This window comes from Oreochromis aureus, linkage group 20 (assembly GCF_013358895.1).
Source record: "Oreochromis aureus strain Israel breed Guangdong linkage group 20, ZZ_aureus, whole genome shotgun sequence".
Taxonomy (NCBI): Eukaryota; Metazoa; Chordata; class Actinopteri; order Cichliformes; family Cichlidae; genus Oreochromis; species Oreochromis aureus.
Window position 1 is genome coordinate 1,923,028 of NC_052961.1, and position 27,713 is coordinate 1,950,740.

General features: G+C 45.2%; 2 protein-coding genes and 1 long non-coding RNA gene across 6 annotated transcripts in view; 1 reads left to right on the forward strand and 2 right to left on the reverse strand.

Annotated features, from left to right (window-relative positions):
• si:dkey-96f10.1 (6-phosphofructo-2-kinase/fructose-2,6-bisphosphatase) overlaps window positions 1-9,111 on the reverse strand; it is a 28,186-nt gene extending 19,075 nt beyond the window's left edge. Inside the window, exon 1 of one of the 3 annotated variants that reach the window (XM_031729074.2) lies at window positions 8,662-9,111. In XM_031729074.2, the coding sequence (XP_031584934.1) occupies window positions 8,662-8,746 (85 nt within the window). In that variant the 5' untranslated portion in view covers window positions 8,747-9,111. Of the gene's footprint in view, window positions 1-2,973; window positions 3,203-8,221; window positions 8,363-8,661 lie in introns of those variants that run through there. The other 2 variants (XM_039605067.1, XM_039605066.1) reach the window with 2 other exon arrangements.
• A 4,660-nt stretch (window positions 9,112-13,771) lies between these two features.
• LOC116311864 (neural cell adhesion molecule L1.1-like) overlaps window positions 13,772-27,713 on the reverse strand; it is a 47,370-nt gene continuing 33,428 nt past the window's right edge. For both annotated transcript variants that reach the window (XM_039604596.1, XM_039604595.1), the window contains 14 exons: window positions 27,436-27,563; window positions 27,225-27,326; window positions 26,669-26,875; window positions 25,335-25,405; window positions 25,004-25,229; window positions 23,719-23,825; window positions 23,110-23,380; window positions 22,679-22,801; window positions 22,260-22,436; window positions 22,039-22,152; window positions 21,187-21,336; window positions 19,205-19,336; window positions 19,048-19,120; window positions 13,772-18,137 (listed from right to left, as the gene is read on the reverse strand). In XM_039604596.1, coding sequence (XP_039460530.1) covers window positions 17,882-18,137; window positions 19,048-19,120; window positions 19,205-19,336; window positions 21,187-21,336; window positions 22,039-22,152; window positions 22,260-22,436; window positions 22,679-22,801; window positions 23,110-23,380; window positions 23,719-23,825; window positions 25,004-25,229; window positions 25,335-25,405; window positions 26,669-26,875; window positions 27,225-27,326; window positions 27,436-27,563 — 2,137 coding nt within the window. In that variant the 3' untranslated portion in view covers window positions 13,772-17,881. The remainder of the gene's footprint in view (window positions 18,138-19,047; window positions 19,121-19,204; window positions 19,337-21,186; window positions 21,337-22,038; window positions 22,153-22,259; window positions 22,437-22,678; window positions 22,802-23,109; window positions 23,381-23,718; window positions 23,826-25,003; window positions 25,230-25,334; window positions 25,406-26,668; window positions 26,876-27,224; window positions 27,327-27,435; window positions 27,564-27,713) is intronic.
• On the forward strand, window positions 25,669-26,760 carry LOC120435294. The gene is made up of 3 exons (XR_005609624.1): window positions 25,669-25,897; window positions 26,023-26,066; window positions 26,675-26,760. It is a non-coding gene; the product is annotated as an uncharacterized LOC120435294 (long non-coding RNA).

Genomic DNA, 27,713 nt, shown 5'->3' on the forward strand with positions numbered 1-27,713 from the left:
AGGGAAAGCACAACAAAGGCTGTACTTCCTCAGGAAACTACGTCAGGCCCAATCACCCCAAAGACTGCTAGTAAACTTCTACAGCTCCACCTTCTGACTCACTGCTGCAGACTCTGGTTCAACTGCTGCACCGCGGAGGACAAAAGGAAGGGTGGTGAGGGCAGCAGAGCGGGCAATCGGCACTTCACTAACCCCCCTCAGAGACATTTATACTGGCAGACTTCAGCAGAAAGCCAGCATCATCATCAAGGACCCCTCACACCCTGGACACTCACTCCCCCCCCTCTGGTAAACTCTACAGGTCCATCAGGTCAAAGACAAACAGACTCAACAGAAGTTTTTACCCACAGGCTGTCAAACATGCCCTACCTCCACCCTGACTGGAGGATAACTGCACTGCCAACACTCATGGACATTACACCTTATTTATAAATCGTATTTCTGTTTATACTTCAATGCAAACAACACCCTTACCACTTTAAACTGTATTTATTATAACATTATTTAGTATAGTTCCAACAGCACCCCCCCACTCAATGTGCAATATCACTGATCACACTGCACCTCTCAATGCACCTGCTAGTTAGATGGCATGTATGTGTATGTATATAGATGTAAGCGTGTATGTGGAAATGTGTGTGTGTGTGTGTGTGTGTGTGTGTGTGTGTGTGTGTGTGTGTGTGTGTGTACGGATGCATATATGTATATATACACATATGTATGTATGTGCGTGTATGTTTGCAGGTGTATGTGTAACTTGCACATCTTTTTCTTGTGTAAATGTAAATTTGTCTGTTATTGTGTAAATACTTACGCTATTGTGTACTCCACACACACGGAGAGATGCCAAACTACCTTTCACTGTTCTTGTAACAGTGACAATAAAAAGCTATTCTATTCTATTGTTGGGTGTTCTTTTAATAAATAAATACATTTAATTAACTGTTTATAAATTAATGTGTGTTTTTTGTGTTAAAATGTATCAAAGACATTAAAACTACTTCATTTTTATTTCATTCGTTTCTTTGACGCCTCGGTCTCATCTCTTACGCTCATCATCTTGATTTAAAGCTGGATGTGAAAAGTTTAAGTGGAAGAAGCTAAAGCGTGGCTGTGAAGGAGAGGCAGCAACAACACAACGATGTTCGGCTCATCTCGTAAACAATCTCTGACTGCAGCTTTCATTCTCTGTGACGTCAGTACAAGTGTACGACTGAGGGTTAGAGCTGGACTAAATGTTATTCTGGTGATAAGAAGGAACACCGTCTGACCGCGAGTCATTTTTCAGAGTCACAGGCTGTAATCTTTCCTCCCACAGACACAGAAACACGTTTGCCGTACAGAAAGGAGGTGATTTTAAGCTCACGGCGAGCTTCTCTCTTCTGTGATCTCTTCAGTTTCATCCGTGTTTGTTTCCCCCGTTTCTGCACTTTACTGTAGTTTAAGTAGGAAGTGTAGCTGAATTCAGTGTGAAGCTTACTGTTGTTCTTTTAAATACATGCAGCGTTTTCTTCTCATTTACTGGCTTTTTCTTTTTACCCTTTTTCCACATCAGCAGTATATCTGATTTCTTTGATTTCTGTTTTATTTGCTGTTGTTGGCTTTTGTAAAGCACGCTGTGTTTGTGTCTGTTGTATATAAATACATCTCACCTGATTATTGATTGAAAATAATGTGAAGTTAAGACCCCGCCCAAAAAATGAGTCCTTTTGCATAAATCATCCTAAAACCACTCAGACCCATCTTGTGACATCTCCACCTCCACAGCTCCAACCGCAGGCTGCAGACACTGACTGCACAGACGGGGCAGTCACACGGGAAAATGTCACACGTATTCTTTGGTAAAGGATCCAAATAAAAAAAACAAATAAAAACTTTAGCACAGACTCAGAAAGCAGCAGTGAGAAACAGCACTGGTTAGGAAGGTGTTCACATGCGGTGAGGAACAGTGAGTTTCCTCTTTAGTGTGTCTGAGCTCAGCTTTAGGTCAGGTGTTTGCCTGCTGCTGTCGCCCCCTCGTTGTTAGGCTGCCTGTTTGATGCTTACAAAGCTGCAACATCTGAGTGAATGCTTTCAGGGAAGATCTCAGAGGAACCTGACATTCGTCTGTTTCTTCTTCTGACAGCTGCTCGGTGTGGGATCTTACTTTCAGCTCACCCCAACCGTCGAGCTCCGTCACAACAGCCCTCTGCATGCACTCCTCCTCAGATATATACAGATGTCACATCAGCAGCAGAAATGTGGACTTTACAGCAGAGAATTAGCAGCTACACGAGCGCTCTGCTGCCTTGCTCTGAGGTCAGAGTCAGACACTCCTGCACTGACTGTGGTGGGAATTTTTTCCTTTAATGGGGGGGTGAAGACCGGAAAATTGCCACCCAATCAGAAGCTAGAAATGATTCTGGTGTTTTTTTCTGCGCTACCGGTTAAACAAAAACAAAACCATGTGGTCCTGACGTTTGATTGGGTGGGCAAAACGCCCGTTTGGGCAGGCTGAGCCTCGCCACACACACTTGTCCAAGTCCACCAACAGCCTGGTTTTCATACTCTTTCAAACGTTTCCATCAAAATATTTTGTTATTGTGATTTTTTTAGATGTTTAGTTTCACTTTGTACTTTACAAAAATTCTTTAAATGCACATTTCTCGTGTTATTGTTGACGATCTGAGTCTGTCCTGACCGCACTGCACGCAATCACACAGCGACCCTTTAGGGTGAATGGCCGTCAGGTCACACACACACACACACACACACACACACACACACACACACACACACACACACACACACACACACACACACACACACACACACACACACACACACACACACACACATCTGCTGAATCCACACAAGCTGTTCTGAAGAAAACACAAGTATCAGCATGTCAAAGCAAAATAAGGCGTCACAGCGAAACAACGTGTGTGTGTGTGTGTACACACATGTGCTGCATGTGTGCGCTTGTGTACTTACAGCCTCTCCGTCTGTTCAGCCTGCTCTGCATCCATGGACCCCAGGTCTTCTCCAGAGGATTCTGAGTGAGTGTTTGCGACATGGCTTCAACAGCCAGGTGTGCGTCTGTGTGTGTGAACCTCTCCTCTGTATCTACGCTGTGTGTGTGCGCGTCTGTGTGTGTGAACAGGAGGACGGGATAAAGGCGCTCTCCCAGCTGTGTTCAGATTTTGAACTTTCTCACACCACATCAGAGTGGGAGGAGCTTCAGCAGCACTTCAACAGCTAACACACCTGTTTGGTTTGTGCCAGAGAATGCGGTGCCTCTGATTGGTCGGCTGGCCTGTCAGTCAGTAAAAGACACTACGATGAGGTCATCCACCAATCACCATGTGCTGCGGTAAACTTTGCCCTGGCACACAGGAAGTGGTGTAACGTGACAAACGGGTAACGACCATGCTGAGCGGCTCTATTGTGATTCTATCAGCTGACACCCAATGAAAGCAGCCGAGCCCTGTGTGTGTGTCACATGACCTAGGTCTTCATTAATATCAACCATGTGGGTGGTGACTGACTTGTTGTATTTAAATCCAGTCCTGAGATAACTACTCTTTCTGACTGTCTCACACACACACACACACACACACACACACACACACACACACACACACACACACACACACACACACACACACACACACACACACACACACACACACACACACACACACAGCAGGGGGTCAGGGGATTACTAATGACTGTGAATGTAATTAAAAAGGAACAAGAACAGAAAATCCAAACTCCTGCTGCACAAAATTCATTAAATGTATTTTAAATGTAATTATTAGAGGCAGCCATGTTTTTGCATGTGTGGAAAACAACTCTACCAAACAAAAGATGCATTAACAAATGAGTGGATCAGACTGAAATGATCAGACTGTGCCTGGACATCCTGACCTTTCTGCATTAAAGATCACTAATCCACCTTCATGTGATTTACAGGGCTGTGCACACGTCTTGATTTTGCTTCCAAGGAGCCAAACAGGTTTTTTCTCTCTTTTTGCTGCTATTTCAGCCATTTTCAGTCCACTCCTTGTACCTGAACATTTTCAGAGGAATGTTTTAACTGCTGACCAATGAATCATTCAGTGAACCCAACTCCAGGCACTTTATTACGACTCATGTGTCACAAAACATGCCAAAGACCACACCGTCTGACATGCATAAAACAGTATGTTTGCACCAATAAACTCATTTCCAAAGAGCTGTTGGATAAAATCTTAGCATATCTAAGCAAAGTGTTCAGCGTGTCGTTAAAAAATAAATAAATAAATGAAGAAACCGAGGACAAACCCCAGAGGAGAGGCTGAGGTAGGACTGCACGGTTACAGCTTAAATGATAATCGCCATCATTGTGATCAATACTGAGACCACAAATATTTGTCACGATTAACAAAATGTGTGTTACACTGTAAACAAATCTCTGCATTGCTGTAAAAGAGTCTGGTGACCTCAGCACGTCTGAGCTGCACTGCATCGTTGGCTTTAATGCATTAATTATGTTAATGGAGTCTTTGCTGATGGAGTCCCTCAGCTGGCTGAAGAAGTTTGGTGTTGTTTGTGCTGCAGACGCAACTCTGCAGCACTCTGTGCATGTGATGCCTTCATGTTTAACATCAGCTGCCTTAAAAATGAAGTATTACCAAACACCATGTCTGCAGTGCCGGACATGGATACATTTTCAGTGTTACTGTTGCAGGAAGCTTCGCACTGCATGGAGCAGGGAAAGGCTGTGATAGGCTCATGTAGACGGGTGGTCGGCAGCTTATTTAGGGAGTGATTGGCTTGCCTTTGCTTTGATGGCTCATTTAATTCTGGGAAGTGAAATACAAGTAATTGTGCAGCCCTTGGCCGACGTGTGCCAAATTACATGCAGAAATCTGTGAAACACGGTGGAGGTTCTGTCATGGTTCGGGCTGCAGTGGAGCGAGTGGTGTTTGCTAAAACTGATGGACTTCTAAATGCAGCAGCCATATAAAGCCATCTGCAAAGCACCCGACTGGGGGTAGGAGAATACATGCAGTAAAAATATACCCAGGCAGGAAAACAGAGTGGAACACTGCCATCAGACTGGGCTCCACAGAGTCCACACCTCAACGTTATTACAGCAGTGTGGGATCATCCTGATGGAGGACAGGACAAAAAGCAGAAACATCCTGAGAAGAGCTCTGAACGTCCTTCTAGAAGCCTGAAGAAAAATGACTGAAGACACTTAAATGACAGAAATCTACCTGAGAGAGTTCAGACTGCTGGGAAATAAAGGCGATCATACCAAAATATTCATTTTACATTCACAGAAATCCTTTTTTGCCTTATATGTTTTTATTCCATGCATCTTTTTGAACATTCTTCAATAAATCGTTACATCCATTTTCCGGCAAAATATAGAGAAATGAAATTGGCTCACGATTGCTGCACGGTGCTGAACGTCATTCCTTTGTGAGTTAAGCAACATTAAAAAAAAGTTTATCTAATCTCCTTTCAGCAGATTGTTCTTATTTACAGTTGAGTTAGCTCCTCCTGTCCTGCTCTCAGTCTCACAGAGTGACGCAGACAGACGGAGGAGGAGGGACGTTATAATAATTATGCAGCTGAAGTCTACATGTTGCTTTACCGTAAGTGCATAAAACGGCGCTCAGCAGACATTACACCAGACGTGACGAGGGCGAGCGAGAGAGATTAAGAGGGAAGCGAGAAGGGAAACTGAGCTCTTCAGTCAGGTCAGGTCGAAGTATGAATCCGACTTCTACCTGACATGATTGTCAAGCTCCCAAAAATTAATTATTACAGATATCAATTTTTTTTTTTGTCAAAGCTAGCGTTCAGAGACAGTAACCAACAGTGGCCACAAGATGGCAGTAAATGACAGGACGGCAGCAAACAGGCGTTGCAAGCTCGCTGACAGGACGGCGCGCTGTTCTGAGGAGTGAGGAGACAGACGGCTTCCACTCGTCTCCTCAGCGCGATGCTGCCATAAACACATAAAAGCCTGAACGCAAACAGAAAGCTTATCTAAGGTAAGACCGACAGGTGGACCTTTGCACACAGTCCAAGGGAGGCATCTTCAGATTAAACACCCGTCACACTACATCCTGTTACCGTCCTCGACTGCACGCTGCAGCAGACACAAAGCTTTGTACAGAACTGAAACTGAACTCAGAACCTTTTCGCTGTGATCCAGCGGTGCTAACCACTGCACCACTGCACCAGTGGCCAGCTGGAGTTCTGTGGGGAGTTTGCGTGTTGTCCACATGTCTGCGTGGGTTCTCGGCGAGTACTCGAGCTTCCCACGGTCACAAAAACATGGATCCATCGATTCCCACACGTGGGAAATTTGTTTCCCACGTGTGGGACTAATAAAGGTTATCTTATCTTATCACTGACTTTTATTTGAATTTTGGGGGCAAATAAACGAGAGTTAAATAAAGGAAAAACATGTCATTTTGGTGGTTTGGGTCTGACTATAGCTTCTACACACAAGTTAAAATATTAATGATGTGTATTACTGACAGAACATATAAAAAGAGAGGAGGCTAAACATAAGCAGCTCCTGCAGCGAGCGGCATGCTGATGTTTACTCTGCTGAAACTCCCAGTGAGCAAACAGGAGCTGGGTCACATGTGAAACGCACATCTGCTCAAGTCATCAACGGCTCTGAGAAGTTGAAGTTGAGCAAGAACATTTCCTACGAAGTCACGCTTCCTGTTCCCACGTCACAGTTTTCTTCAACAGTGAGTCGAACACTAAAAACCAAAGAATCTGAGGTCAGAGTTCATCAGTTTTCATCTACCGAGGTTTCAAAAAAAAAAAAAAAAGACTACGTCTCTTCTGCAAACTTAAAGTTTATTTTCAGGCCTGAGTACTTCATTAATATTTTAGTGGCTCTGTAGTTTAGTGGTTTACACCGAGCACGGCAAAGATCCTCGGTCTTTGATTATTTCTAAATGACTGAACTTGGACACAATCTGAATCCATCCACAAGTCAGATTTCTTAAGAGTTTCAGTGAAAACCAGCAAAGCATTGTTGTCTTCATGCCTCTTCCTTCCTTCATGAAAGGAAGCTGTGTGAAAGGCATGCAGTGTATCAGCCGTAGGAACTCCAATCTCCTCAGCCGGCGTTTTCAGATTTATACAAAAAGTTACATTTTAGTCAGGACTGAAAACAGAGACCAAAAATGCCTTTGGGAATTTTATCAGCTTGGAGTGGACAAAAGTCACATTTATTAGTTTAAAAAAGAAACCCACCCAGGACTGGACCAGAGACCAAGTTACATCCATGACAGAGCAAACCAGCCGAGAGAGACAAGTATTCACTGCTATACTTAACTCAACATAAACACGTCTTTTAAAAGGGCTGCACACCTACACGTTACAGTCGGAGCGAGCTTGAATCATGTCAACACGAAGGAAACCATCACAGAGCTTCAGTCACACACAAGCTGCCACAGTTTCTCAGGCTGTTGACCAAACAGACCTCAGAGTGGAAAGACCTCCCTGCAGTCGGGACGTGAACTTTGTCGTCATTAATTGAAGTGAAACCAAAATCATGCAGGAAATTTCAATTTTACTATATTTTTAGACATGAGCGACATGCTACAGCCTGCTGTTGGTTTGATACATGACCACGGCCTGAAGTTTAAAAAAAGCACGGCGTACATCAGTCACCATTCCTCAGGCCTGACCGCATGACGTACTGCAGATGATCCTGCTCTCAACTACATATTTGCTTCTTATCACAGAAGTGAAACCCAGCACTGACACGGTGGCGATTAAGGCCCAGACGTGCTGACCATGCAGTGAGCTGTACCCACGCCACCACGCTGCAGAACATCCATCGCTCACACATTGATAAGTAAAGAGTCCAAAGACAGGACCTGCTGCTGTTCAACTGCGGTTTTGTAACCGTGAAAAGAAAAGTGGCCGTGTGAGCACGCGCTGCCCGACACCGCAGGCTCAAAGTAGTCTCCACCGTTTCCTAAATTATTAATTATGCCCAGGTCTCCATTCTTTCACTCCTCCAGCATTAAAAGGTGCCCACACTCGGATTTCTGCCCGCGGCCTCTCAGACAGCGGGTCCGGTCCTGCATCGGCTCTCACTTCACGTGACCATCGAGCCAGACTTCAGGTGTTTTCACCAAAAATAGTCACGTGTGCGACCTGGGGGAGGGTCAGTGCGTGCGTTTCTCTGAATGAGGGAAACAAACCTCACCTGTGCTCTCACACCGCACGCGCCGCCGTCGCATGGGATGCGCGCTTTGCTCCCTGGACTCCATTCCCCACGCGGGTCGTGTCTTATCAAACCAGCAGCACCACCCAGCACATGCCTGACAGCAGCTCCGCGCGCTGTGCCATATGTGCGCGCTCACAGCAGGCCCGATATATCACAGTCCTTATATAATGTGTGTGTGCGCGCGCACGCTAATTGGCTTTAACAGCATTCCTGATGATGATGATGATGATGATAACGCCCTCTGCTCACTAATCAATGACATTATCCACAGTTTGCGTCACGGTGACGCGCACGCGCACACACTGTGTTGTGGGAATGAATGAAATAAGAGGAAGTGTGTGTGTGTGTGTGTTTTATTACATAACCAGGCTGCTATTCTTACATCCCGGTCATGCGCAGTGCGCGTGCCCGTCACTCACCGTGCGGCCGTTGGAACCGGAGCGTCCTCCCCGCGGCCCCCTGCGTGTCTCCTCCGGCTGCTGTGATCCGCTCTCCGTTCATCATCCCGCAGATCTGCTCGTGGCTCACCGCGTGGCAATATCTGTTTGCGTGTTATGACTCCGTGCCTGCTGCATGCAGCCACGGTGCGTGTCTCTGCCCGCTCAGGCAGCGTGGAGCCAGCCGGGCGGTGCTGGGCGGAGCGGAGAGGCCGGTCCTCGTTGTCACAGACTAACTAGTCCTGCAGGTTTAACGTCTCGCGCCTCTTTGTCATTATAAACATCAGCACGAGCCCGTGCGTTAATGACGCGCCCATCGTGTGCCACGCCTCCTCCTCCTCTTTGTCCTTCCTGTGAGGATCGTCGTGATGCTGCGCGCGCCCTGCTCTCACCTCGTTGCCGTCATCCTGTCACAGTCTTAAAGGCCCCCCCCTCCACCCCGACACTGTTTCCCTAAAGGTCACGGGACTGTTTCCTGTGGAGGACGCTTGGTCACGTGCTTGTTGGCCGTTAAGGAGCTGGTTTGTTTGTCGGCGAGAATGCACCCAACCCCCACACCCTCCGACCCCCGAGGGCCCCTGAGGCCCTCTGCACTGCTTTCACTTTCCAGGACAGCTGAGCCAGAGTCAGGCAGAACTCACTGCTGAGAGTTAAAAGTCAGACACAGGAGCAGGAAATCCTTTCCCATGGTGATTGTCTCTGAGTTGGACATACACAGTTTGATCCACCCGTCAGACACAGTGCCCCACATTTGATTGTCTTTAGCAGAGTCTCGCAGAAATCGTGTGGACCTGAACATGATTAATAAATCTGCACAAATATGATTACAGAGACGATACAGGACACGTGACATCCTAAACACTTTAGCTTCCAGGATTAGAAAATAGTCCTCAGATAAAATACTGAACATCTGTCCTGCAGAGTTTGTAAATTCGTGTCAGCATTATTAATGTGTCCCACTCAGACATACTCTTCCTTGCTCCGTAGTTAGTTTGCTGGGATCTGCTCTTCCTAACTGTACATGATGATATGTGCTTTAACAGTTCTTCCAGAATCAGAAAGAACGGCCTTATGCTGAGATTTGGTGAAGGGCTGTGTAGACAGTAGTCTGTATGTGGCTGGAAAGAGAAATGTAGAAATGGGACATTATGTAATTATCAGGACAAAAAGTAGGATATGAGAAAATGTAAATACAGAGGAAATACATTCTCACAAAGGTGCAGCATGATTGCTAAAAGCTGTGACAGCCTGCACAGTTCTATATGTGACCACAGGGAGGTGCTGTGACAGGCAATGTGGCCTTTAACTGAATAAGTGATGGCAGCATGGCGGCTGGTCGTTACCTGCCAGCAGGTGTTCTTATTTTTTAGCTGGGATGTTTCTGTGGGAAATAATGCACACTGTAGGCACATGTATGAGTGAGTGGAGGGAAGGTAACCCAGGCCAAGGCGGGCACTAACGGGGATCTTTATAGATTAGATACGTCAGGTTTTCTCCACCGTGTCTGTATTTAGCAGCGTCATTCCAGTTTTCCTTACAGATTCACATCCAGCTGAGCAGAAAATTGTGATGCATTCTTTTGGAATCATTGGTCTGATAATCCTACTTAACTAGTCTGCAGCTGTTCATCTTCTGTTGACTCACAGCTTTGAGCCTAACTCGTCTCCACCCACTGTAAAAGTTTGAAAAATGGAGGTGTGGGGCAGGAGAGGCAGATGTTTCTCCAGAACAGAAAGAAATGGAGGGAATTATATTTAGCTTACAATATGTGTTATCAGTGCATGTGTGAGTTCAGGGTGGTTATGGCCTTTGGGAAGGAACTGGAGGAAACGGAAGGAATAAATGTCCATCAGGGAGGGGAGAGGGCAGCCGATGATCTTTTGTGTCGTCTTGACCACACTCTGAAGCCTCACTCTATCTGCCTTGGTGCAGCTGCCGTACCATACCGTGATGCAGTATGTCAGCAGGCTCTCAATGGACGAGCGGTAGAAGGTCAGCAGCAGGTTGGAGTTCAGCTTGTACTTCCTGAGGACTCTCAGGAAGTGCAGCCGCTGTTGGGTCTTCTTGACGTCTGCTGAGATGTTGTCTGTCCAGGAGATGTCAGCAGAGATGAGGACACCAAGGAACCGGAAGGTGTGGACCCTCTCCACACACTCCCCGTTGATGTAGAGGGGGGCTAAGTCAGTGCTGTGTCTCCTGAAGTCAACAATGAGCTCTTTGGTTTTCTTAGTGTTCAGTGCCAGGTTGTTTTCTGAACACCATGCTGCCAACTTCAGGACTTCCTCTCTGTACTCTGCCTCGACTCCCTTCGAGATGAGTCCGACTACCGTGGTGTCATCAGCAAACTTGATGATGAGAGTGTTGTTGTGGGTCGGACTGCAGTCGTGGGTGTAGAGAGAATACAGGAGGGGGCTCAGCACACAGCCCTGTGGGGAGGCGGTGCTCAGTGTGCAAGTGGAGGAGAGATGAGGGCGGAGTCTTACAGTCTGGGGCCGGTTTGTGAGAAAGTCCTTTATCCAGGCACATGTGAGAGGAGGGAGGCCAAGAGTGACCAGTTTGATGATGAGGATGTCCGGGATGATTGAAGGCTGAGCTGTAGTCCACAAAGAGCATTCAGACGTAGCTCTGCCGCTGTTCTAGGTGACTCAGCACAGCGTGGAGGGCTGTGGCGATGGCGTCTTCTGTGGATCTGTTTGCGCGGTATGCAAACTGGTGGGGGTCGAATTCTGGGGGGAGGTAATCCTTGATGTGCTGAAGGACTAGTCTCTCAAAGCATTTCATGATTACCAGTGTGAGGGCCACAGGGCGGTAATCATTCAGGCTGGAGATGGGAGACTTCGTCGGCACTGGGATGAATGTGGCTGATTTTAGACAGGATGGGATGGCTGCCTGATCCAGTGAGAGATGAAGAGTCTGGTGAAGATGAGGGTGAGCTGGTGGGCACACGGTTTTAGCACCTTGAATTGAGCGGTGCAGAAACCAGGTTTTCACAGTGCTGCATCTGTGGTTTATGTCTTGTATTCTCTACCTGCCAAAGAACCAAAGCAGATCCTGTTTTTCCACACTTTTTCTGGAATGTGTTAACTGAGGAGTGACAAGTTCTGACATCCGAGTTCAGAGGTATCTGGAATGTGGCATAAGTTTAGTGTGTTTCAGTGAAGCTGTGCACAGCTTCACTGAAACACACTGTTTTACAGAGGCGCAGCGTCGATATGTGAATTGAATTAAATGATAAATACTGAGAAAGAAATTCTCAGGAGGACATTAACTGTCTAAACACTGCTGTGATGTCACACAGGCGGTGTAGGACTCTGACAGTTTGTGTCGTGTGTGTTTAAATGAAATCACTTCCTGCATTTCACCACACTGAAAGCCACTTATCAGCTGTTTGATCATTCAAACTGACCGTGAGCATGAGGGTGTGGCTATTAATCCTTTTATTGTTTTCCTCTTACAGATGAAAGGTTGACTAAGTACCCAATAAAAATATCATTACTGCAAGCATCAGAAGACATATTTTCCTTTTAAACAATTGTGCTTGGTTTGGAAGACAGGATGTGAATGGTCAACTTTTTACTACAAGTCCAAGCTTTCATAGATCAATCGAGCGAAATGTTGAAACACTGACACGCACAAATCCATCTGCTGTTGAGTACCATGCAATAAGACGGCTAACATCATCCATGATTCTTACTTATGAGTAAAGTAAGTAACTAAAAGATGCTTTCTACAGAATGAGCCATGAGTTAAAGTGAGGCTGGGGCAGTTAGTCTGCCAGCTGAGAAAAACTCATGGCTGCAGTGCATGTGTGAAAACTGGCCAGCGTACGTTTGGTGGAGAACACCAACCATCCAGTTAGCAGGTCACATACTAACTGGATGGTTGTTGGTGCGATCCCAGTCTGTTCTAATCATGCCAAATATCCTTGGGCAAGATACTAACCCCTTTGCTCTCCAATGCATCCATTGGAGTATGAATGTGTGTGACTTTTTTTTTTTTAAGGAAGTGCTTACAAAAATTGAATGAACACATTGTGTAAAGTGCTCAGATAGAGTAGAAAAGCACTACATAAGAAGCAGTCCATTCACCAGAAATAAAACTCACAAAAGACCGTAATAATAATGGAAGCTGAACCAAAAGACTCAAAACAGCTCAGCTGAGATGGATGTTCTTAGGATGTACTTTTGTGGATGACCTGGTTCTTCTGTTGGCTTCATCAAATGATGACCTCCAGCTTACAGTGGGACAGATTGGAGCTCAGAGGGCATTAGCATCTCCAAGCCTGAGACCATGGTTCTCAGCCAGAAAGAGTGCTAGCACGAAGTCAGCCTAAACTGTGGCCATGAGCTCAGGGTTGTGACCGAAGGAGCTCTGGATACAAGGTACCAAAATAAGCTTCCTTCCTTGCTGTCTGGGCTCTCCCTCACCGATAGATGAGGAGCTTGATCATTCAGCAGAGATTCAGAGCAGACCTGACTCTTCACAAAGGAGCTGATTGAGATAGTTTGCCTTTAAGCCAAAAAACAGAATGGACAAGCTGGAGAGATGATGTCTCTCAGCTGGCTTGGGAATGCCTCAGTGTCCCCCCGGAATAGTTGTGTCCCTGCTTAGACTCCTGACCCTGCAAGACCTGCTGGATAAGCAACAGAAGATGGATGGTTGGATGATGCCCCCAAAAGTTGATTCTGTTCATCTGGACGTAGCTTTTCAGTAGGAGAAACATTTCGTCACTCATCCAAGTGACTTCTTCAGTCTCAGCTGACTGCAGGTTTCCCCAATCTGTTAAACAGTACATTTGTATAATGACTGAATGATGATTGAGCATACATTAAGATGTATGGATGGTTGGATGTATAGATGGATGAAAACCAGACTCAAATATGTTCCCTAAGATTTGTGCACTCAAATACACAAACACCCTGGGACAGTCGAGGATGTTAAGAGGTTAATAACTTTGGTCAGACCTGAACTGAACTCTTTAACAGCTCCAGAAGTGTACATTTTCAAAACACACACACACACACACACACACACACACACACACACACACACACACACACACACACACACACACACATAAATGAGCCACTAGTTAAGGATATGCGTAGTCCATGTTTATTAGTTGACAGTTGGGTTAGTTCGTCAGATACAGCTCAGCGCACAACGCAACAAGCAGGTACAACATCAGCACACCTCAATATTGTAGTAACCCCCTCCCACCCCACGCAGCCCCTCTCCTGTATACATATGTGTGACTCCTTTTCTCCCCTCCCTCTCCCTCCCCTCCTCCCACTTTAACCTCCCTGCTAGATCCTGTGATACTGATTCATTGTGTTACTGACCACATGAGGAAGACACTGACGTCATCATCGTAGCTGATTAGATTACAGCACTGTTGTTATTGTAAGCAGAATTATTATGCATAACTACATTTTTGTCTTTTATTTTTTTTAAGTGTTTTTTAATATTGTTGTTTTTTCCCCATGTATGTATAAAAAAAAGGCTGCGACAAAAACAGACAGACAGGGCTGTACAGCAGAGTCAGAGCAGAGAGACAGACGGACGGGAGTGGGGTCGAGGGCGGGGAGACGCCATCAAGGCAACAAGATGAGGTCGGACTTTGGATTATTGTACATAAAGGAAACGAGCGTTTGCTTGCTGCTGTTATTTCACAATCAGCAGTGATTAATCAGCTCGAGATACGCAGTTCCCTGTACATGAGTTCACTCTAGCTTTCTCTAGCTCGCTTGTAGTTTTTCTTTTGCAGGAAAATCCACTGAAAAGACCGAAACCAGTGCTGGATGTGGGCTCACTTTTTGTCTGGAAACTGTGAAACATCAAGTTTTCTCTAGTAAGATTTGTTTTTTGACGCCTGAAGTGAGCATTGAGGGGAAGAGACGCCCTGTCCTAAAATGTAGGACAGGCCTGTCACTGAGTCACAGACACAGTGACACAGCCAGAGGAGTCGCCCCCTGCAGGGCTTTGGAAAGAATGCAGGTTTTTTCTAGGTTGACTTCACCTTTTTCAGGCCCAAAAGCTACATCCATCCTTTAGATGTAGTTTATGGTCACACAAACACACAGTAGAGAACCACAGTGATGTAATTCCCTGCATCCCAGAAAATGCTCCTGCCTGTTTGAATTCATTTGTGGCCTAATGAGCAAGTGAAAATAAAAGTAGGAATAATATCGTGTTTGATGGTGTGGGATGAGCGCACCAGTTTATACCTCAGAGCCACAGATGGAGGGGAAAACCCATTCACCCTCCTGCAGTCACAGACACTCACTACAGAACAACATACGAATTCAACTATAATGAGAATTTATTTGCTGGATAGTAATGAACTTTGTTTTTATGGGAAACTATCATTTTGGAAGGTTGTTTAAAGTTTTATATCTACAGTAAGTGGTTATTGTTCTGAATGTGAGTCACAAACGCTGTCCTGCTGTGACAAATACTCATTAAAGAATCAAACATGTATTAATCCGCCTCTGAAAATAGTACTCAAGAAATCCAGGTGACATCCACGGCTGGTAGGATGGGCTGCGCGCGGTTTGCGTGAATCGCTTCGTCGGGTTTGTCTCTCTGCTCGACAAACTTTAAGAATAAGCGTCAGCTCTGGGTCCGAACACGGGGGTCCCTGTGTGTAATCCTGCGTCACATATTTTCATCAGATTGATTTTTTATTGATCAGCAGTGGCATCAGTGCAGCGTGTCCAAGGCAACGAAATAAACCCTCTGAGCTATAAGACTGTTTCCAGTGCGGGTCCATCCAGAGAACATCAGCTCTGCCACAGCGAGCTGTAGAAACATTTATGACATAGCTTTTTAATAATCAGTATTATTAGCTGCATTGCTACGCGTTATAAAGAAACTGAATGAATGAAGTGTTTTTTCTCTCTACGGTTCTAATCTTCGCTAAACGTCTCGAGGCTACTGAGCGACACGAAAGGAAACCCTAAGATTAGACGATGGAGGGGAGGGTGTTGATACAAAATACAAGTACAAAATCAAACAGAGCAAAAGATAAAAAGACAAATTGCAATTCAATGATTTTAGAAAAGAAGCAATGGAAATAAAAAAAAAAAAACTGACAATCTCAAGGTTCTATTTACATTCAGAGAGCGATTACATCTGATCCTCTTTCTCCTCCGCCTCCTCCCTCGCTCCGTCACAGGGTCCGTTTTGCTACAGAGGACCCGCCATGTGGGCCTCCACTTCATGTGTTCATCAGCATATGTGTGTGTGTGTGTGCGTGTGTGTGTGTGCATAGGAATTTGTCCAATCATATTCAAAAGCAGCCCTGAAACATCTGAAGCAGTGAACTGTGCCGCCTGCTGGCCATTTACCGGGTGTAATGGACGTCTGCAGAAACTGCAGCATGAAAACTTTTCCACATGAAGCTGCGTCTGAGGAGAAATGACTAACAGGAAGAGGCAGGAGAGGAGGTTCATCTGGACTCTCTTAAGGCAACAGAGCTCCCCTCTCTGCAGGTCAAAGGGCAGGGATGGAGAACAAGCACACACACACACACACACACACACACACACACACACACACACACACACACACACACACACACACACACACACACAGCGTAACAGTCACGCTCTTTAACTCAAATATCAATGAAATGCTTTAGAAATGCCTGGAAGCTGGCATGCATCTATAAATAGCAAAAACTGTTCCATGACGCATGCATGCAAACTCAGATACATAAGTTGGTAACAAAAACATATAAATATAAAAAGTCTACATATAAATATGCTAATGAAACAAAAAGAGACTGAAATGTTTGTTTACGATGAAATAAAGTGATTTGGTCCAAGATGAAAGATGAAAAACTCCCAGATTTTTCCTTTTTCTTTGTGACGCTCTCCCATAAATCATCTCCTGGGCTGAGCTGCACCAGCTTCTCTAAGTTTCTATTTAAAGTCTAATTTTACTGCGTCATGTGCAAACACCACTCAAACTAATGTAAAAAGTCAAAGAGCAGCTTTGTCCTGGTGGACAGATGGAGCAACCCAGAATCAGACGCAACACTCTGAGCCATGAAACTCATTTCCTTATGAGACTGAGACTGGTTTCACTTTAAGGCCATCTCAGCGAGTCCCAGCTTAATTCGCAATTACATTCATCAAATCAGGAAAGACTTTAGTAAACAGTAAATTGTTTGTGTCCAATTAGAAAGCTTTCCATCGTGTAATCAAACCACAACATGGTAACTACAAACCTGGTGAAGTCCAGATAAATCCAGAGATATGTGTCAGTCTGAACGGCACCGAGTTAGACCAAAGACCCTCAGAGGAAGCTCCACCTGCAGCCGCTCAGGTGACTTTCTAGTTTGAGATATGCTGAGGTGTCAGAACTCGTCATGAAGGGTACGGAGAGGACATCAGAAGCTCAAACTGCATTAGTTCAAATGCACAGAGAATGGATCCTTTATCAGAATTAGTATTAATAAGCTTTATTATTTTATTTTTATGTTTAAGCTGATATTCACCGTTAGCCAATCAGCTGTCACTTGGTTCTTCCAGAGCTCCGAACAGACCAGCAAACTGTTTGCTTTGTAGTCACTGACTACAAAAAGTTAGTCCAGAATTTTAATATTCATTAATAATCTTACATAAGAACTTGGCTGTGTTTTAAAAATGTATCCCTTTATTATGAATTTAATTTAAGTTTCATAGCTCTTAAACTGTCTCCAAGGACTCATTTGGGTGTTAATCTGTGTGAGTAGTTACTGAAATGTGAAGCTGAATCAAATGCTGCAAGAATAACATTCGCTGCGTTTGCTCGCCGAGCTACACGTCCCCAACACCATCTCAGCTGTTACAAAATCAGAAGTTTTACATGTTCAGTAAACAGACTGAGCTCATGTAACACGACTCAGTGAGTTCAGGAGCAGCTGGTGCAGCTCTCACCTCAGTTTGTTCGCTCATACGAGTTTCTAATCACGGCGTTGTATGTGTGTGTGTGTGTGTGTGTGTGTGTGTGTGTGTGTGTAAACTTTGTGTTGAAAAGTGAGACATCCTGTAAACAGCTTCACTGCATAAACCAGTGGAATGTACTGACATTGTGTGTGTGTGTGTGTGTGTGTGTGTGTGTGGTAACAGGCAGTGGAGTCTGAAGTGGTCTGTCCCTTTGCATTTGGTTATAGTTGTGTGTGTGTGTGTGTGTGTGTATGTTTTGCAGTGTGTGTCTAGCTGGGCCGGTTTAGGATGCTCGACATGGAGGGAGCAACGGGGGGAGGCGGGACTGCATTAACGGGGGAGGCGGGGCCCGAGCTCTCGTTGCCGTGGGGAACAGATGCCCGGCCGCTGTACTGGCCGATGAAGGAGCCGTCCTCGTTGAACTGGATGTCCACACTGTCCCCGTATTCAGCCAGAGAGTCGACGCTGCCCATCTTACTTTCCTCCAGAGACTGCTGGCTGTCCGAGCGCTTCTCATCGCCATCGCTGGAGGACGGCACAGAGACTCAGTGTAAATTCTCACAGACAAAAAAGTGAAGTCTGATAAATGAAGAAACATGCTGTGTAGCATCACACGGACACGGTGACGTCATAACTGTGTCAAATTTGTGAAATCTGTCCCAAACTGAAAATGGAAAGAAAGAAACTGCATGGGTGTAAGTACATCCTCTTTAACAGTTAATCATGTAAAGGAGGATCAAGTTATTATAAGTATTTAAATAAAAAAATGAAATGATATAAAATAAATAATTTTCAAAATGCAGGAAAGACAAATATGAAATAACATAATATAAAATAACACATTAATAAAATGTTAATAAAATGTTAATAAAATGCTAATAAAATGCTATTCTTCCTGGTGTTCAAGGACTCCAGGCTGATGCTGATTATGCTAATGATGCCCACTTAAACAAAAAATCAACGAAATGCACACAGAATGAAAAGTTTCATTAAATCTAAACAGCATCACGACACAAACACACAAACACGCATGTGAGTGTTACAGAGGGGTGAACTGTCCTACCTCTCCAGGGATCTGCAGGCCGAGCATTGAAGGGAGAAAGAAAAGTGAATGAAAGGAAGGAGAGCTGCGAGCATGACGAGCTGCACGCTCAAAGGAACCCGTCAAACTCGGATGTTTCAGAAACAAAACAAAGTTTCATAATTTGATTTACTGCAGGAAAATTATCACTGTTTATATAAATTGCTGAGACAACACAAAGGATTTTTGTGCAAAAACAAAACAACACACTGACTCGAATCGTAGGGTCGCTCTGTGTTTTGTGCTCTTCCTGTATTTTGTACCTGCAGGGCCACCGTAGCACTTTGTTCTTTGTGGAAGCAAATGCATTTAAAGCATAACCTGTAATCATGAGTGACATTCAAAAAGGCCCACCTGTACTCTCCAAAGGCTTCATCTTTCATTGGTCGAGCTTCAGAGTCCACCTCCTTGCTTTCTTTGTCCTTCACTGTGAAAACAAAGAAACTTTTAACTCTGTGTTAGAGTCTGTGTGAGTCAGAGAGTGTGAGTCCAGCTGCGCACTGCGGCGTACCTGCATATTTGCCGCCCTTGCTGCGTTTGATAAGGCAGAGGATGAGCAGTATGAGAACCAGCAGCACGATGGCGCTGATGAGTCCGATCAGCCAGCCTTGGGTGGCGAACCTGCCGGTTATCTCTGACGGCACTGAGAGAACAGAGACAGACTGTCACAGAAATATCTGGAATGATGTCTGTGAAGGTTCTCAGTCATCCAGGTCATCGTAGTTTAAGGAACTTGGAAAGAAAAGCGTCTGGACTTCTTTAAGTTGCTTGAAGACGTTTCACCTCTCATCTGAGAAGCTTCTTCAGTTCTTAATAATAATAATGCATTGGATTTATATAGCGCTTTTCAAGGCACCCAAAGCGCTTTACGATGACATTATTCATTCACGCACTGGTGGAGGCAAGCTACGGTTGTAGCCACAGCTGCCCTGGGGCAGACTGACAGAAGCAAGGCTGCCATATCGCGCCATCGGCCCCTCTGGCCAACACCAGTAGGCGGTAGGGTAAAGTGTCTTGCCCAAGGACACAACGACCAGGACAGAGAGGCCGGGGATCGAACCGGCGACCTTCCGGTTACAGGTGCCCTTCCCAACCCCCTGAGCCACGGTCGCCCTTACACAGTTCTAGGGTCAAATGGTGGAGAGTCCCAGATTTAAGCCCTGCGGGAGTAACCCACTGAGAGGGACAAAGGACCCCCTGATGATCCTCTACCTAATCACATGAGCCAAGGTGTGAAAACAGGTGTAGGTCCCAATCAGCCAGGGTTTCGAGTGAGCTCATTGTGAAACCTGGCCCCACTCTATCATGTGATTTCCTGAGGTCAGATGGCCCAGAAGGCGTCTGTGAAGGATCTCAAAACTGGAGTATAGATGGCAGACAGTTGGTGTCTCCACCATTTGACGCTAGAACTGAAGAAGCTTCTTGGATGAGAGGTGAAACGTCTTCAAGCAACTTAAAGAAGTCCAGACATGTTTGGAATTATGATTTTCACATGGGTAGCGAGATTAGCCCGCCTCAACAGTGCTAGTCCCAAAAAGTTGATTCTGTTCATCTGGACGTAGCGTTTTGTGGGAGAAATGTTTCGTCACTCATCCAGGTGACTTCTTCAGTCTCAGCTGACTGCAGGTTTCCCCAAACCTTATAAACAGGACATTTGCACAATGACTGAAACCAGCCCACTGAAGGAACAATGGGCTGTGAGGTCAGTTCCTTAATCATTAATACGCAAATTCTCATGACCATTGATCAATAACTACTAATCAAAGCTCATTGATCAATGGCCATGAGTCCCATTCACAGAGAGTTGGGGAATGGCTGCAATCACAGCATTGTAAGATGGTGACAGATGTACCCTTAGGCTCCCTCCTTGATCCAGAGATGGTCTTTCCCTTTTCACGTAAATGGCCTCCTTGACCCCGCCCTCAAACCAGCGTTCCTCCCTGTCCAGGATGTGTACATCCTCATCACTGAAAGAGTGTCCACTGGCCTGTAGGTGTAAATAGACTGCAGAGTCCTGACGAGGTGGCTCTTCTGTGATGTGACATCTGCTTTGCCAGAGGTTGTTTACTTTCTCCGATGTATAAATCCTGGCAATCCTCCAACCTGATCAAAGCTCCAGGTCGAGCTTTGATCAGAGAATTTGCGTATTAATGATTAAGGAACTGACCTCACAGCCCATTGTTCCTTCTGTGGGCTGGTTTCAGTCATTGTGCAAATGTCCTGTTTATAAGGTTTGGGGAAACCTGCAGTCAGCTGAGACTGAAGAAGTCACTTGGATGAGTGACGAAACGTTTCTCCCACAAAACGCTACGTCCAGATGAACAGAATCAACTTTTTGGGATTTACTTACCTGGATGATTGAGCGTGCATCAAGACATCGACGGTGCTAGATTTGTCAATCTGTGAAGATTGTGGCATCAGTGTCTACTTCTCTGATCTTCTAGACAACAGATACTTTTATTAAACTGAGAAAAACAAACTCTGCATACTTACGTGGTTCCACGGTCTTTGCCTCGCCTTCCCAATGAGTGGAGTTTCCATGCACGACCTTCAGGTGGTACTGAGCTCCTGGTTGGAGGCCCGTCAGCGTATAGAAACCCTGCGTAGTGTTGACCTGTTCTGACTTCTCCCACCCACCGCCTCCTGCAGCAGCCACACGACAGAGAAGAATGAAACATATTCCTAAAGCTGTTCCTCCTCTCATTTAATGAACTGTCTCATCTGATTCTTCTGCTCTTTCTAATAATTCTGCTGCGATGTTGATCCAGAGACGCTGCAGAAGCAAAACAGTGTGAAAAATCATATTTAAATCATTGGATACAAATGAAACATCAGAGAGTCGTGACAGTTTAATCTACGTGTTATCATCATAACAAGTTGGGAGCTGTTTACTTGGTCTTGGTTCACTGCAGGTTCTTCAGGCTTGTCTCACTTTGGATTGAACCATTAATGAGGCTGTCATGCTTTTAGACCAAAGTATAACTTCGAGAGAAAAAAGCCTTAAAAGTTTATTTTTTTGGACATTTGAGTGTTTATTCACATTTGACAGTTGAGCCTACTCATGCTGCTCTTCGACACTGAAGTTTAAACCTCTGTTTGATCATTTAGAGTCAGGAGCTTCACAATAATTGGTCGAATCATCGCCGGGAACTGTCATTAACACTGGCTGTGCAGACTCTGAGAAGGACTCAGACATGTTTTCCTTCCTTACAGCAGGTAAAGCACACGTTCTTTCAGTAACTGTCACTCTCCAGCTCCTTTATTGCTCTTTCTAGGAGTCATTGTCCACACATGCTCACAACCCCCGCCCAAACTTCCTCTCCCTGCAATCTGTCCTGTCCTTACCGCTCTTCTTGAGGTATTGGATGTGGAAGCCGTGGTTTCGGTTTCTCTCTCCGGGCACCCAGCTCAGGTTGACTGATGTGTTACCAGAGGTTACTGTGATGTTTTTCGGAGGCTCTAGAAGGCAGAGGGGTGGAGAAAACGAGATAATTTGAGAATTTGGTTTTATTTCACTAAATAAAGCCGAACACTAAACGGTGTGAGGCAGAATTCTGAAGTTTCACCTCCATCAAGCAGAGTGGCTCCCCTGCGTGTGATGGGAGGGCCTTCTCCAGTCTTTGTGCGTGCTATCACTTTGAAGACGTAATGGCTGTTGGGATCCAGGTTGTCCAGCGTGATGTGCTTTACTTTGGGATCATTGACATTCAGTATCTCCACAGGACTGTTTTTGCTCTCCACCTCTACAGATGAAACACAAACCAGGCAGAACAACATGACTAAGACCGCTTGGCGGCCAAACGCTGTTTCCAGAAAGTTTAATAAATAAAACTTAAAGAGGGACAAAGAAAAAAATGTGAAATCTGAGGGAAACACCAGAAAGTAAAATTACAACAGAATTCAAGGATGAACACAAAAACCATGAGAAAAGTCACAATAGTTAAACTTCATCTTATCTTCATGACGCAGCAGGATCAGACCTCACCCTGTTGGTACTGCACTATGTATCCCTGCAGAACGCCGTTGGTCTCAGCCGGAGGGCTCCAGGAGAGAATCAGGGATTTTTCTGTCGGGCTTTCAAACTCCAGAGATGCAGGAGGACCAGGAACTGCACAAACACAGAACAGTTCCAGATGAGGTCTGTGTACTTTGAGAACTGGTCCTGAACTCTTAGACATGAATATGAATGTCGTGTCTGTGTCGTAAGCTTTCGGGTCACGTGCAGAGGTTGCAATGGGCTGGAACCATCAAGAACAGCATTCTGATACCTTCAAATAATTGGTAATTCAATCAGACAGCTAACTTACTACATAATGCTGCTCAGATCAGCTGACCTGTGACTGGTGGAACCTGTTAAATCGCACTTCGATCCGTGGTCACATGAACCTCAAACAGCAGCGTTTGGTTGAAACTCACCTCCCTCCGGCGTGTGGAAGTGGTGCGGCGGGGACTGAGGACTCTCCCCTTTGCTGTTAAACGCAGTGACCGTCAGCTCATACTCAGAAAACAGTCGCAGCCCCGTCACCTCCGCTGAGGTCTTGCTATGGTCAACCTCCTCCACCTGCCAGCTGTGCTCGTCTGTCTCACTCGATTGTTTTGACCTTTCTCCTCTCTCCTCCTCATGTTGGGATTGTCTGAGAGACCTCCGGCTCCGTTCGGCCTTGGGACCCAGCCTCTTATAGTAGATCTGAAACAAGCATAGAGAAACATGAACACACTTTATGTGCTTTGATAAAGTTACAGCTGAAAATGAAATAAAAATTCAGAACATGATAAAAACTTTTATTAGCCTGTGTTTTCATCCATTATTTTACTAATCAAAGATGTCACTCTGGACTATTTTCTGGGGTTTGAAAGATTATAAAGTTTCTCAGTATTAAAGATGGGCAGAGGCTCAAAGCCAAAGTCCAATGAAATAGTTTGAAGCATCGCACCAAGTAATAACCTGACATGAACAGAGGATTTAAACATCAAGAGCATTTCTGTGACGTGAGTCAGGTCATTAAACTCAATGAGAAGTGCTACCCTGTATCCCAGCAGCCGACCTCGGACCCTCTCGGCTTCCTTCCAGCTCACTCTGACGGTGCTGTTCATCACCGTGGTTGAAACTCCAGTCGGCGCTTCCTCTGGCTCTGAGAGAAGCAGCAAGGCATGACCATAAGAAATCAGCACAGCAGCAATGTTATTTGCAGAAACTCGCACTTTATGACTGTGTGTGTGTGTGTGTGTGTGCGTGTGTGTGTGTGTGTGTGTGTGTGTGTGTGTGTGTGTGTGCAGATCTGTGACCATCTGGTTTTCTGTCAGAGACAACCTTCTGAATTTCTGCTGAATTCATTACATTAGTAAATGCCCATGCTACAGTACTGATTGGTCTGTGTTGCTAAGCAATATGGTGATGTCATACTATAGCACGTGAACCTGAAACGATGAACAGTTGAACAACATGGGTCATTTTAGCTCGTTGGTAAGAACCTTTGGATGGTGTGATGTCACGTGTTGCTGATGATGATGATAAAACACTGAGCTTTCCAAAGACCAGTGAAGGCCTCAGAGCTCGAGGTAACTGAAGGAAACCGTGACGACTGCTGTGAGGAATCCCCTCGGCAGTCATCACGTTGTTACCTCCTAACTACCCTCTTACTGAACAGTTCTCTAAGCCTGTGAACGAACGCCTGTGCAACATGCTGAACACAAATAAGTCAGTCTGAGCCGAAACTCGTATTTCTCATCAAAATTACAACATTACAAAAGAGGCAATTATTGATTCACATGCCGAACATTCAGTGTGAGATATTAAACCCTCAGCTCAATCATTCCCATCATCCACTCATTGAGATTCTTGACTTTTGACCTAAAGACATTTCCCAACATGATCTAAGCACCGACAGGAAGCTTCACTCAGTGCTTTGTGTGATTAACAGGCTGCACAGCAGCAAAGCATTCATGTGTGCAGCTGCCGGGCGCTCCAACAAGAGACGTTACATTTGACATTTTGGCAGAAAGAGCTCTGATGTGACGCTTCATGAAGCTGTCGCAGTGAGATTATTTATGAGTGATGGCATTCATAAGTTCTGTATGGATAAACATGGTTAACTCAGATTTGTTTAAGTTGATATTTTCAGAACTGGCTCACTGTCATCAGTATTACTGACTTGTAGATATCATGTACTGTCTCTATATCTGTATGTATGAGCTTTAGTTCCAGTCCTCTCAGTGGGTGCGCACAGACTTTAGCCCTGTAATGGTGCCCAGTTACACACAGTAGCATTACAGCACTCGGCCACAGGGATGAAGCTCTGGGATGACGTACTGTCCTCTCCGGAGTGCCCGATCTCCGGCTCTGGGTCCGGTCCTCCTCCGAGGGCGTTGACCGATCGGACTTTGATCTCAAACGGTGTGTACGTTCCTGTGTTGTTCACTATGAACGGTGGAGACCTCACACGGCCGGAGTTCCAGTTTACATTTGACCCGTCGGCCTCCCTCCACAGCACCTCGTACTGGAAGTCCTGGCCGTTATGGAAACGCTTGTCTATCTCCTGCAACAGAAAGTAAGAATATGAAGTGCCCTTGGACTGTGCTTTTCATGAAACATATCAGAGGATGTTTACGCGAGCCCGCTGCATACACACTGAAGTACTCACATCCCACGTGATGATCAGTGTCCCTGGTTCTGCGGAGTTACTGCGCACTCCTGTAGGGTTGATGGAGGGAGCTAAAAGGGTGAAGGAAAATATCTCAGTTTAATAAACACACTTCAGTCATCCTGTATTGATCTTCTTTATTGATCTCCATGACCATTGATCAACCATGTTTTATATTTCTTTGTGAAACTCTCAGACTGATAATGTAATTAATGCTAAATACATTTTCCGTCCCTCTAATGTCAGCCTGAGGCTCAGCTGTGAGTCAGACTCCCATGTTAAAACTTCACAGCAGACACAAACATGTTTCCATGACAACTGTAAGGGTGGACGATGTCTTTATAACTCATCTATTTAAACTGCATTAAGGCTTAAAGTTTACATCGTTAGGGGTGTGGCCTCTTTGACTGACAGGTTATTGGAGTCCCTGAACTGGATCTCTGGACCATGTTTGTGCTTTTTCAGTGTTTTGGAGCGTTTTTAATGTAATTGTGACCAATAATGTGGCTGCTGTGACGTTATTTTACTAACAAACCATCCAAGAAGTCTGAGCTTCAGTTTTGGTGAGTGAAACTGTACGATCTTCTTTGGGTGAAATATACGTAACCAGCAGGTATTAGTGAGGTGCCTCAAGCTAGGTAGTGTTAGCTGATAGCATAGCAGTAAATATGGTGACTTCTTCCTGCAGAAGAACAACACGGTGATGACCATAAACTGCTGTTCCAAAAACCGGTGGGTAACGCCACGCCTCATATTCAGCTCCTGGACACAGTCTATAAAAATCACTGCTAGTAGCAGCTGTAACTCTAAAGCTCATCACATCTGCTGCTAGCTTATATTGTTGTTTCATTCACACACGTACTGAAGTGTTTTCCAGCCTCTGACACATGGATCCTATTACTTAAGGCTAGAGGTGGGCGCATCGATACCAACGCTGGTACTGGTATCGGATCGATACGATCATCTTTTAATTTCAGCACGTAGCTCAGTGAATTGTGTTAAATAAAGTGTATACCTCAAACACGCACCTTTGATGTTCACGGCCACGTCTATTTTATTTATGTCCTTTAGCACACGTAAATAAAAAAACCTCCCAGTTTAAATTACATGAAAAGCTGAAGAGTGTGTTTTGTTGTGTCAACTAATTATTGTGCAAATTAAAAATCACAGTTGAAATCAGAATCTCATAAATCATGCTGCTCTTCCCTACATAAGCTGCCTTTAAGCACCGGTATCAGTATTGGTATTGGCAGTATTGGCCCTGTGTTTATTTGTATCGGATCTATACCAACATTTGCACATTGCACAGCACTGCTTGAGGTATTGTTCTTTACCAGCAGGTGGCGTGCTGTGGTGGTCTGAGGGGTTGCTGTGTCTGCTCCTGCCAACCTCGTTGATGGCGATGACCCGGAATCGGTAGGTGGAGAATGGATGGAGGGTCAGCTCCACGTGGTTGAAGTCGCCCGGCACTTTCTTCAGTTCCTCCCACGTCCACTTCCTCTCCTCCGTGTGGTACTCCTCCCGAGCCTGAATGATGAACTCTGGAAGGAGTCAGACATGATCCGGTTCATCAGCTGTTTTTCAGCTGTAGGTCGGTTTTTCTAACAAATACTTTTTAAATAAAGTAGAATGAGCTAAAGATCAACATGGTTTGTTTCAGGAATGCCTAAGGTGTTCATGTTTTTCATAACTGATGAAGATGGAGCGTGATTGGTGGAGGTTGGTGGTCTGCTGTACTCCTTTTTCAGTCATCTCAGAAAAATCCAGAACATCTCAGCAGGAAAGAAAAATGTCCTCTTCATCTGCTTCCACTATCAGCACATGACAACTAAAACCAAACTCATATGTTTTGTGCGTGTGTGTGTGTGTGTGTGTGTGTGTGTGTGGTACCTGTGATGGGGCTGTTGTGGGAGAGTCCTGGGCTCCAGCTGAGAGTCACACTGACCCCCTCAGCATTAGACAGAGTCAGACCGCTGGGAGGGTCCGGTTTTGCTGAGAGTACAACAGAAAACAATTAGAGCCACAGTACACAGTATACATGTAGTACACACACACACACACACACACACACACACACACACACACACGCACACACACACACCTACGACAGTGATGGAGCCCTGTGCAATCACGTTGTCCACTTTAGTGATGACCTCACAGGAATACTCTGTGCTGTCATTTAATTGGACGTCTGTCACTTTCAGCGTGTTGTTCTTGAGGAAGGTGTACCTGCACACACAGACGAGCACACGTGTAATTCTGTGTAACAACAACAGTACAAGTCATTTGTTTCTGTACCCTGACAGAGACATGCAGACCTCCAGCTCAGTGCTGAGGAACTCAGATGTTTCTTGGATGGTGACACCTGAGAGCTGCTGT